We start from the raw sequence: 11,068 nt of genomic DNA on the forward strand, positions 1-11,068 counted from the left end.
CAGTGACTACAAATTATAATTTGTTGGTCTTTCTTCTGGAAAAAAAAATATTTTATCAAAAACACGAGATTTACAATTGAAATTAAGTCAAGAAAATGTGACATTTGCAATTATAAATTACAGAAGCTTAATTTATTTCACATCGTATTTTATAATTTAATGAGCCTCACAGGCAGAGATTACAAGATGTTATGTATCTTACCTGCTCTGTTGAAGTGTGGGACAAGAGTCTTTGTGTCCAAAGCTGTTTAACAGCTTGCTTCCAGAGCTAACAGCCTCCTGTGTTAGGTAGAACAATTAAATTAAATTAAAGACAAACAAAAAGCTTAGTGCTACTTCTTGTGCCATGCTTTATAAAACAGTTATTGAATCAAGTATTTACTTATGTAGGTAAACATAGATGTTTTAAACCTGTTAAAATACACCAGAATGCAGGAAATAGCAGCTGCTTTATTCAAAAAGTTATGGGGGAGGACCCACAGACCTCGCACCAATATGTCCCCCCTACAATAATTCTAATGACACATCTCAAACCAGGAGCCATTGTCCACAGTGGGGGGGTTTAAGCCCCCTAAAAAGGGCTCTAGAATCGCCCCTGGTGTGAAGAAATGAACTGATAAAAACCAACTCTTGGCCTGTCACGTGAGTTCTAACAAGGTTGACTCCGGTCCCGCTGTGACCCGCGGTACTCCTGACAGTCGTCCTCTACTCTGCTGGTTACAGTTTTAATCTGTTAAATTTTTCTCTCTCCCTTTCAGTCTCCCAAAAAAGTTGGTGATGACATCGCCAAGGCCACCGGTGACTGGAAGGGCCTGAGGATCACCGTGAAGCTGACCATTCAGAACCGTCAGGCTGCTGTGAGTAGACTCTTCCATGTTAACTAAGTTCTGTACGTGTCATTACATGCGTGTTGTTTTTACACCGTGCCCCGACACTACTTCTGTTGTGATTTGGTGCCCTGTCAATAAATTGAAATGAATTGGTTTGACATTTTACATCACAACAAAAACTGAAGCCATTGAAAGGTTGTAACTGAGTCCTGCAAGATTCTGGTCAGTCAGTTTTATTGTCATTCGTACCTCATGTGGTACATGTGGTGGAGAGAAATTATGTACGCAGGGTCCCAGTTACATCCAACAATAAAATGTATAAGAAAAACAGTAATAACATCTAAGATATGAACTAAGAAAAACTTCAACTAAATATACACTAAGCACTCATAACATAAAACATTGAACATCAGCACAAACATGAACATGAGTCTGTGAGCAGATGTGCACGCATGAACACATCAACATTGAAACAGATCAGCAGCAACATGAAACAGATCAGCAGCAACATGATATGGTTTTTCACAGTGATTATTCTAGTTAGAGATTCATGAGTCCAACAGCCTCAGGGTAGAAGCTGTTCCTCAGTCTAGTGGTTCTACACTTAATGCTCCTCAACCTCCTTCCTGAGGGGAGTTCAACACCAAGTTCTGCGTTGGTTGAGCAGGCTGCGGTAGCTCTGTGTCCGTGGTTGCGTCAGGAAGAACATCTGGTGTAAAAACAAGTGCAGTTTTCGTTGGTGTTGGTTCACTATGATCGCTGAAGAGCTGGGGGGGGGGGTGTATCCAGGTAAAGCCCATTGAGGTCATAAGTTTTGCAAGAGGCAAAATTTTGTCTAAATGTTGAGCATTTTTTCATTGTGTGTTAAAGATGCACATCATTTTGTGTTGTCAGATTGAAGTGGTTCCCTCTGCTTCTGCCCTGATCATCAAAGCTCTGAAGGAGCCTCCTCGTGACAGAAAGAAGGTCAAGAACAGTAAGTGGCTGTGTTTACCTCGTCGGTCCGGCGTGGAGCGGCTCGCTACACTCTGGCTTTCTGTTCTTGAACTTTCCAGTTAAGCACAGCGGCAGTGTGACGTTTGATGAGATTGTGGGCATCGCTCGCACCATGAGGCCTCGCTCCATCGCCAGGGAGCTTTCTGGTAAGACTTGGTACTTTTGTTTCGAGTTGCACTGAACCAGCCTCCCGCCACTATACCAGTCTGTCTGTGGCCGAGTATACTCCAGTGGAGGCTCAGAGCGACCCGGCTTTAGGAAACAGAACTGTCCACACTAATGGACAACTCTGTGCCGAAAAGTCTGGAACACAAACTGTTGGCACAAAGCTGAGTTCAGACCCCTGCTCACCTCACTGATGATGTCCGCTCTGGTCCTCATCAGGAACCATCAAGGAGATCCTGGGAACGGCTCAGTCTGTCGGCTGCACCATTGATGGTCGTCCTCCTCATGATGTCATCGATGATATCAACAGCGGCAAAGTAGAGTGTCCGTCTGACTGAACGGGAATCGTTTTAAATAAAACATTGACAAACTAATCTTTGGGTTGTTTTTTCCCCTCCCGTTTTATAAAACTTAAACTTCAAAGGTTCATTTTCATGCAGAAAAATAGTTTAGTTTATTTTGTGTCCACGTGAAAAAAAATCCGGACCAGCTGCATCTAAAGATGAATCAAATCACCCGACACTTGAACATTAGTTCTGGACGGAGGAAATTGTGATTAAACTTTTGATGTGTTGTATATTCTTGATTTAGCTTGGTACGTTGTATTCTACCACACGTTTTACTCACTTGTACCCATTTCAGTGCATCGACGGTCGAACTGGTTACAACAGGAAGGTGTTCAGTATGAAGATCTCGTGTTGTGGAAAAATTATAATTTCTCCTGTGGTTAATGGGATATAAAGGAACGCAGGTGAAAACATTTTGTTAGTGTGAAGTAAAACAATCTTGCCAAAGATTTAAGTTTCATTTGTCATACACGCCACGTGGAATGAAATCGTGTACTCTGGAGCACACGAGTATGAATGAACACGACAACGTGAAACGGATCAGCAGTGATTAGTCTGGTTAGATTCATGAGTAACGGCCTCAGGGTAGAAGCTGTTCCTCAGTCTAGTGGTTCTACACTTAATGCTCCTCAACCTCCTTCCTGAGGAGTGGGGCAAAAAGTGTGTGTGCTGGGTGAGTGTGGTCCTTCATGATGCAGGTGGCCCTCTTCCTGCATCTGGAGGTGTAGATGTCTGTGATGGTGGGGAGACTGACTCCAACATCTTCTGTGCAGCCTTCACCACTCTGCAAAGCTTTTCTTTCTGCAGCTGTGCAGCCTCCATGCCACACGTTGATGCTGGAGCACAGGATGCTCTCCACTGCACACCTGGAGAAGGAGGTGAGGACTGAGCTTCCAGACCAGCTGCCTGAGGAAGTAGTCTGAGCTTTCTTGATCAAGCTGGTGGTGTTGCCCCAGCTGAGGTGGTCGTTCAGGTGCACACAATGGTTGATTTGAACCGGAACAAGATGTGGGAACTCATTTTAACCAGTTTCGGCAACTGCCCCTAAAAGTCCAGTCATTGCATTTTTTATTTTGATTATTAAAAAAATAAGAGAGTTGTTGCCTTTAGACCGGTGAACCCAGTCTGGAGTGGATGTTCCAGCTGCAGCATGTGCACCAGCTACACGCTCCTTGGAGGAGCCTCTGGGCGGGGGGTGCAGGTGAGGATGGAGGGACAGATTATCACATTTACGCACGGAGTCCTCTCCAAATATTGTCCCTATGCGGCTGGACCGTGCACTAAAAAACACCCTCTCAGACCCTGAAACAGAAACGATCATTTATTCAACAATAAATAAATTCCTGTGGAAAGTGCACGTTATGCACAGAAACGTCTCCAGACAGCTCTACACAGTCCTGTTGGAAAATGAAATTTGCATCTCCATAAAGTTGGTCAGCTGCAGGAAGTCTCTAAAACTTCCTGGTAGACGGCTCTGTTGACCTTGGACCTCGGAAAACAGAAGCCTTCAGTAAGGTCCAGAAAGTTGAAAAGCTTTTCAGAACAATGACCGGTCAATCTTTCATGGAGCTCCCAACACCATGGAGAGAAGCACGTCTATCAGAAAGCATGAGTCCTTCACGTCATGATGTGCAAAGAAAATTAACCAGCAGGTTCATCAGGCTGAGACTAAGGGTGCATTCACACTAGCCCCGTTTAGTCCACTTTAATCCAACTCTAGCTAGTTTTCCTAGAAAGTCTGGTTGGTTTAGGGAGGTGTGAACGCGCCATCGAACTCTGTCACGGAACAAAAAGGCGAACTCTGGCCCGGGCTAAAACCTAGGTCTCGGTCCGGTAGAAGAGAACTCCAACGCGGTTCGAGTGCAGTGTGAATGTAAACAGACCGGGCCCCGCTCCGCAGGGTAAACAAACACGCATTTCTCTTACCTTATATGGAGCCGTCAGCTGCCTAGTGTGAAAAACAATATTCTCCATGGTCTTCTGTCTCATCTTCTGCTCATGCGGAGTCCATTTTTGAAAAATGACAAAATATAACTCCTAAAACTGATAAAACTTGATGCCACTTCGTTTTTATTTACAGAAGAAGAAGAAGACGTGTCTTCAGAGGTTTTTGTGTCGTTTCTTTCAGTAGTTCTTGGTGCAGCGCCCCCACAAGCGAGTGGGGGAACAGGTTGGTTCAACAGGTTGGCTCGACTGCACAGTGCAGTGTGAATGCAAACGCACCAGCTCAAATGTAACAAAAGGTCATGAATATTGGTCCCGAACTGAGTCTACCGGACTATCTGGTGTGAAAACGACTTTGCACCAAGAACTACTGAAAGAAACGACACAAAAACCTCAGACGCTTTTTCTTCTTCTGTAAATAAAAAATAAAAACGAAGTGGCATCAAGTTTTAGCAGTTTTAGGAGTTATATTTTGTCATTTTTCAAAAATGGACTCAGCATGAGCAGAAGATGAGACAGAAGAACATGGAGAATATTGTTTTCCACACAAGGCAGCTGACGGCTCCATATAAGAGAAATGCATGTTTGTTTACCCTGTGGAGCGGGGTCCGGTCTGTTTACATTCACACTGCACTCGAACCGCGCTGGAGTTCTCTTCTACCGGACCGAGACCTAGGTTTTAGCCCGGGCCAGAGTTCGCCTTTTTGTTCCGTGACAGAGTTCGATGGCACGTTCACACCTCCCTAAACGAACCGGACTTTCTAGGAAAACGAGCTAGAGTTGGATTAAAGTGGACTAAACAGGGCTGGTGTGAATGCAGCCTGAGACTAGCAGCAAAACAAATTCAATGAGAGAACAACAGTTCTGTCCAGTGCTGAGCATCTTGGAAATAAAAGCCAGACAAAAAACATGAAGAAAAAACAAACAGCATCTTGTACGACGACAAGCCCCCACCAAACACCTTCTTTAATTTCACTGATTCTGCTTAAGTTATAAGACTTATAATAAAGTTCTATTTCGTATAGGCTTCGCCCTTTAAGACTGTCGCTGGTGGGTTTATCCCTAGGTGCTCAGAGCAGCACTGAACACTTTAGTCCACGCCCGCCTGCTGTGTGGGCCTCACCCCCGGTCCGTATAAATTACGGTGAGACCGGGTAATCGGCTCCCATTTTTTCTTCAGCCAGCTAGCTAGCACTGTCAGAAGAATGAAGAAGGAAAAGTTGTCCAGCTTTGACCGGCACAACCTTTGCTAAGGATGCCTGGGTCTCTGCCACGCCAACCTCCTGCCGTCCCGGTGAGCTCTTCCTCCCCGAGGAGAAGCAGACGAGCAGCCTTGTTCAAGGTAAGTGCCGAGGAGTGCTTTTCCGTGGCGGGCCACTGGACAACACCATGGCCTTTCTAACGTTTTTCCCTCGCGGTAATCAAATGATTTCCTCGAAATAGGCCATGTTCGCAGCAGCCCTGCTGAATGTTTTTCGTGGAGGTCCGCTACCGGCTGAACGACGCCATCGCTTTTTCTAACGTTTTTTTCTGAAAGTAAATCAGATGATTCCCTCAAAAAGGCGATGTTGGCGGCAGCTCCGCTGAGTGTTTTTTTCTGTGGCGGGACGCTATGCGCGGGTTGACGCAGAGTCACGCAGTGAATCGAATGACTCCTCCGAGAAAGGCGATGCGGAGCTGCCCCCTCCCTCCTGGAGAGCGTAGTGACGGAAGACGAGCGACCGAGCCGATGCTCAGCCACCTCGGATCTTCCCACGTCTGCAACCACACCGCTCCCAGCCGTCGGCGCCCTCCTCTCGGAGCGGCCCGGCATAATCCAGGAGGGTGTTAACACAAGGGACTTTCCGTCCCTCGCCTCCCTCTGCCCTGCTCGATGATCTGGCGGCAAGGTTGGCTCCGCCCCGACCTGGCCTCGCTGTCCAGCTGTGACATCACACTGTCCAAACAATGGACCATATTGTCCATCCTCATGAAAACTGTGTTTAGGGCTCACCAGTAAGGATATTACGTTCAGATTTAATGTTACTGAATGTGACATTTCCAACATTGTGATAAGTTGTCTCCCTGTTATGCCTCAGACTTTGAAACCTCTAATCCATTAGAGGACAGAGTAACTGTGTTCAGCGTTAAACATTAGGGATGTATAGTCCCGAGAAAATAAACTAAATATCTTGTAGAAGTATTCAAGAGTTAAGGATACATCAAAAACTTTTTATTTCTTGTTTGTACATAAGTAATGTCATTAAAAAGTAACAACAAAATAACCAATTCTTTTTTTAAACGTGCACACAGTGATTTGAAGGGAAAAGCTTAAACTGAATGTTAACAGGAAAAGTTACAATAAATGATTTGTGTCAAAGTGGATTGTTTTTACCTTCTTTCTTTTACGACATTACTTTGTATGAATCATGTATGTGGAGGACTGTGTTCATCATGTGATCATCTGGCTGCACCAGTGGATCCTGCTGGTCCACAGGACTGGACCACACGCTGTGAAGCTGAACTTCATAACAGTATTCATGGTTCTTCTTGAGATGTAATGAGCAGCAACTAGTCACCTTTTCAACATCATGTAATAAAATGTATCAAATAAAAACTAAACAAAAGTAAGGCGCACAGAGGCGGGTCTGACTGTTTTCAATGCTTTCATAGATTTCTCAGTAAAACGAGTCACATAATCTGTCACGGTTGTAACTTTCATTTTAATCGACAGGTCCTGGTAATAAATAAATATAAAACCTCAAATAAGCAACAAATAAACCTGGTCTTGTGGGGGTTTTCTTACGGTTTTGTGGTTTTTTTTATCGCCGAGCGAAAAATGTCTTTTTAAAATAAAACTTGTCATGTTCACTTTAGCCTGACAGCAACCAAGACATGGAGTGTTTTTACAGTTTTTATACCAATAAATGTGTCAGAAGAGCTGTGAAGATGGACGTCTCTGTGGCCCTCTCAACACCCCGCGGCCATCAGGCCGGCGCGGTGGTGGATTATTAACAATATTCAAATCAACTTTTGACTGTAAACAACTGCCCATCCCAGTTTCCCGCGCCAGCTTTGAGCTGAGCGTCTTTGAACTCGGACATTCACCTCCGACTTTATTTGCACTCGTCTACCGCCCACCTCGGTCTAAGGATTTCATAAATGAGTTTTCTGACTTCTTGGCTGAAATCACACCAAAATATGAGCATCTTTTCATTATTGGGGACTTTAATTTGCACGTGTGCTGTCAGGAGAAGCCCTTGGTTAAGGACTTTTTAGATTTATTGGACTCATTTAATTTAACTCAGCATGTAAACGGTCCCACCCAAGAGCGTGGACATACTCTGGACCTTGTTTTAACTCATGATATGACTGTTAATAATTTTGTTATTTGTGATAATGTTTTTTCAGACCACATGCCAGTCCGGTTTGAGTTCACCCTCCCCCATCTAACTCCTAAGTCGTGCATTCCTGCACATAGGACTCGGACCATTAACCATTTCACTGCCACACGTTTCACAGATGTTTATAACTCTGAAATGATAATTCAGGCCCCAGTGTTTCTCACCACCACTGAGGAGCTGACATCCCAGTTCAACTCTGTCTGCTTAAAGACTCTGGATCATGTTGCGCCTGTTAAAACTAGAAAATCAAAACTCAGAGCAGAACCTTGGCTGAGTGACGTCACCAAGGCCGTTAGGCAGCAATGTAGGAGGGTGGAGCGAAAGTGGAGGAAAGACAGGCTGCAGGTCTCTTTTCAAATACTTAAAGAGAGTTGGCGCCGTTATCAGAAAGCAGTGAAAGCTGCTAAATCAAAATACTTCTCTGATATAATTACCTCAAACTCTCACAACCCACGTGTCCTCTTCTCCACCCTAAACTCTGTTCTCCACCTCACTGAACCATCACCTCTGGAAGCCTCGACTGAGCTGTGCGACAACTTCTTACATTTCTTTGTGGAAAAAATTGCGACCACCAGGGCTCTCATTTCCCCTCCAACTCATGACCCATCCATCCCACCTCAGTCTGTAGCTCTATTTGACCATTTTGAACCCATCACTCTATCTTCTCTAGAGCAGGTCATGTGCAACTTGAAACCTTCTGGCTCCCCCTTTGATGTGGTCCCCCCTCGACTACTAAAGGAGGTGTTTCCCACTCTAGGTCCGTCCATTCTTGATATAGTAAACAGTAGTTTATCCACTGGTGTGGTGCCAAAAACCTTTAAACATGCTGCCGTCCAACCTCTCCTGAAAAAACCAAACCTTGACCCCTCAGTCGTTTCCAACTTCCAGCCTGTCTCCAAACTCCCATTTGTTTCTAAAGTACTGGAGAAAATAGTTGAGTCCCAGTTGAAGTGCTTCCTGGAGGATCACGCCGTCTTAGAGCTTTTCCAATCTGGCTTTAAACCTCTCCACAGCACTGAAACTGCCCTGCTGAAGGTCTTTAACGACATCTTCAGATTCACAGATACCAGTGATTCTGTGCTGCTTGTCCTGTTGGACCTCACAGCCGCCTTTGACACCATCGACCATGAGATCCTCATTGTTAGGTTAGAGCAGTGGGTGGGTATCACAGGGTCAGCCCTCAATTGGTTCAGATCTTACCTCGCTGACAGATCCTTTTGTGTCTCCATCAAGGATTTTAGTTCTGCAGCGGCAGAGCTTAAATGGGGGGTTCCGCAGGGGTCCATCCTGGGTCCCCTCTTATTATCTTCATACCTGCTGCCGCTTGGTGCTATTTTCCGGAAACACAACATGCCCTTCCACTTCTTTGCTGATGACTGTCAAATTTACTTCCCCCTAAGACACAATGGTACATGCTCTATTCAACCTCTGCTCAACTGCCTGGCTGACATCAGGGTCTGGATGGCTTTAAATTTCTTGAGTTTTAATGAAAAGAAGTCTGAAGTCATGTTCCCTCCCAACGACACAATCACAAACCACTGCATCGACCTCTCCGCTCTAACCCTGCCAGAAAAACAAAGAGTCACTAATCTGTGCGTGATAATGGACCCTTCCCTGAAGCTTAACAATCATGTAAACATGATTGTTAAATCATGCTTCTTCCAACTGAGGCGGCTGTCTAAACTGAAGCCCATATTGTCCAAAAAGAACCTGGTGACAGTAATACATGCATTCATTACATCTAGGCTTGATTACTGCAATTCACTCCTGTTTGGTATCAGTCAGACCTCCATTGCACGACTACAACTGGTCCAGAATGCAGCAGCCCAATTTTTAACCAGTACAGGCAAAAGAGAGCACATTACACCAGTTTTGGCGTCACTGCACTGGTTACCAGTTCACCTTAGAATCCAGTTCAAAATACTCATGTATGTCTACAAATCACTGAACATTGACTGAACAGTTCCCTGAGGTCAGCGGACCAGTTGCTCCTCACAGTTCCAGGATCTCGTCTTAAGCGCAGAGGTGACAGGGCCTTCTCTGTAGCAGGACCAAGACTCTGGAACGAGTTACCTCTGTTTGTCAGACAGGCCCCCCTCCCTCTCGGTTTTCAAGTCCCGTTTAAAAACTCACTACTATTCAGTAGCTTTCAACACCAGAGGATCTGCGTTTGATCCTGTATGCTCCACTCTGGTTTGTCGTCATTATCTGCATCGTTTTTATGTCTATAATCTGATTTACCTCATTTTGTATTTTGCTTCGTGTGTTACCTGTTGTTTTGTCTGTACAGCACTTTGGTTGGCCTTGTTGCTGTTTTAAGTGCTTTATAAGTGGTATGGTATAATGGGGAACAGAATTTCACAATATACTGGCTCTTTCTGCCCTCTGGCTGCACGCGCATCCACCATCGCAGACTCTCGTCCAGATAAAATTACGATAAAAGTAAGATTTGACCCTATTGAATTGTTACAGGGGAATTCAAAATCTGAAAGTACTATCATTTTATTAAGATACTTGAACCAGGCTGGTTTGTTTATGAGTTTTATTTATTTTATCTTATTGAATGCCAGTCCAGTTCACACTCCTAAGCAGCAGGTGGCGGTAAAGGTCAGATTGTTCTCTTCCAACCGCTAAATAAAAACAAAGAAGAAGAAGAAGCTCGCAGAGCGGCGGGAGAAACAATCATGGCGGAGAGGCCCGAAGATCTGAACCTTCCGAATGCGGTGATCACCCGCATCATCAAAGAGGCGGTGAGTGTGAGCCGGTGGAGGTAGAAACCGCTTTATCCTCCGGCTGAACGGGAGCCAACACCTCAACCTCTTGTTCATAATCCCGCGGAGAACCGAAGTAAAGATTTACCACGAACACCTGAAACTGACAGAGAGAACACCGTGAGCTTTTAAACTAATAAAAACTAAACGGAGATGTATATCCAGGACAAATAAATGTATCTTAGTGCTGATATAGTTTAACAAGAACTAAAGCAGAAACGGTCACGCTGTCCGAGGCGCTCAGGCTATGCGCGCTCCCGCGGAGGTTGACCACAGTTTGATGTTCAGTCACTTTTTGCCACAACACCTGTCGTGTCAGTAGATAAAGACCGGTCACAATGATCTGGTTCGTGGCAGTTTTTTCTTTTTTTATTATTATTATTCAGGGAGGAGTGGTGGAGCAGAGGCTAGAGAAGGTGGGCCTGTGATCAGAAGGTCGCTGGTTCAACTCCCCTGACCGACAACATGAAATTGTGGATGGGAAAGGTGAAGCATCATTTGAGCCCCTCTGGGCCCCAGTCAGCAGCTCCCTGCTCCACTCGGAGGATTGTGGTGGTGTCAGGCTCCCTGCTCCACACAGAGGGATGTGGTGGTGTCAGGCTCCCTGCTCCACTCAGAGGACTGTGGTGGTG

At 45.1% G+C, this 11,068-nt stretch overlaps 2 protein-coding genes and 1 non-coding gene across 3 annotated transcripts in view; all 3 read left to right on the top strand.

The window, feature by feature from the left end:
- The window catches only part of rpl12 (ribosomal protein L12), a gene marked incomplete in the record, with an annotated part of 3,660 nt that extends 1,295 nt beyond the window's left edge, over positions 1–2,365 (top strand). Inside the window, 4 exon segments of the mRNA XM_037692544.1 lie at positions 759–857; positions 1,725–1,806; positions 1,886–1,972; positions 2,211–2,365. Of these exon segments, the coding sequence (XP_037548472.1) occupies positions 759–857; positions 1,725–1,806; positions 1,886–1,972; positions 2,211–2,329 (387 nt within the window).
- On the top strand, positions 2,016–2,140 carry LOC119430321. The gene has a single exon (XR_005187907.1). It is a non-coding gene; the product is annotated as a small nucleolar RNA SNORA65 (small nucleolar RNA).
- Positions 2,366–10,316: 7,951 nt separating the features above from the next.
- Positions 10,317–11,068, top strand: part of pole3 (polymerase (DNA directed), epsilon 3 (p17 subunit)) — a 16,744-nt gene continuing 15,992 nt past the window's right edge. Inside the window, exon 1 of the mRNA XM_037692533.1 lies at positions 10,317–10,415. Within this exon, the coding sequence (XP_037548461.1) occupies positions 10,350–10,415 (66 nt within the window). The 5' untranslated portion in view covers positions 10,317–10,349. The remainder of the gene's footprint in view (positions 10,416–11,068) is intronic.

This window comes from Nematolebias whitei, chromosome 2, assembly GCF_014905685.2.
Source record: "Nematolebias whitei isolate Nwh7 chromosome 2, NemWhi1, whole genome shotgun sequence".
Classification (NCBI taxonomy): domain Eukaryota; kingdom Metazoa; phylum Chordata; class Actinopteri; order Cyprinodontiformes; family Rivulidae; genus Nematolebias; species Nematolebias whitei.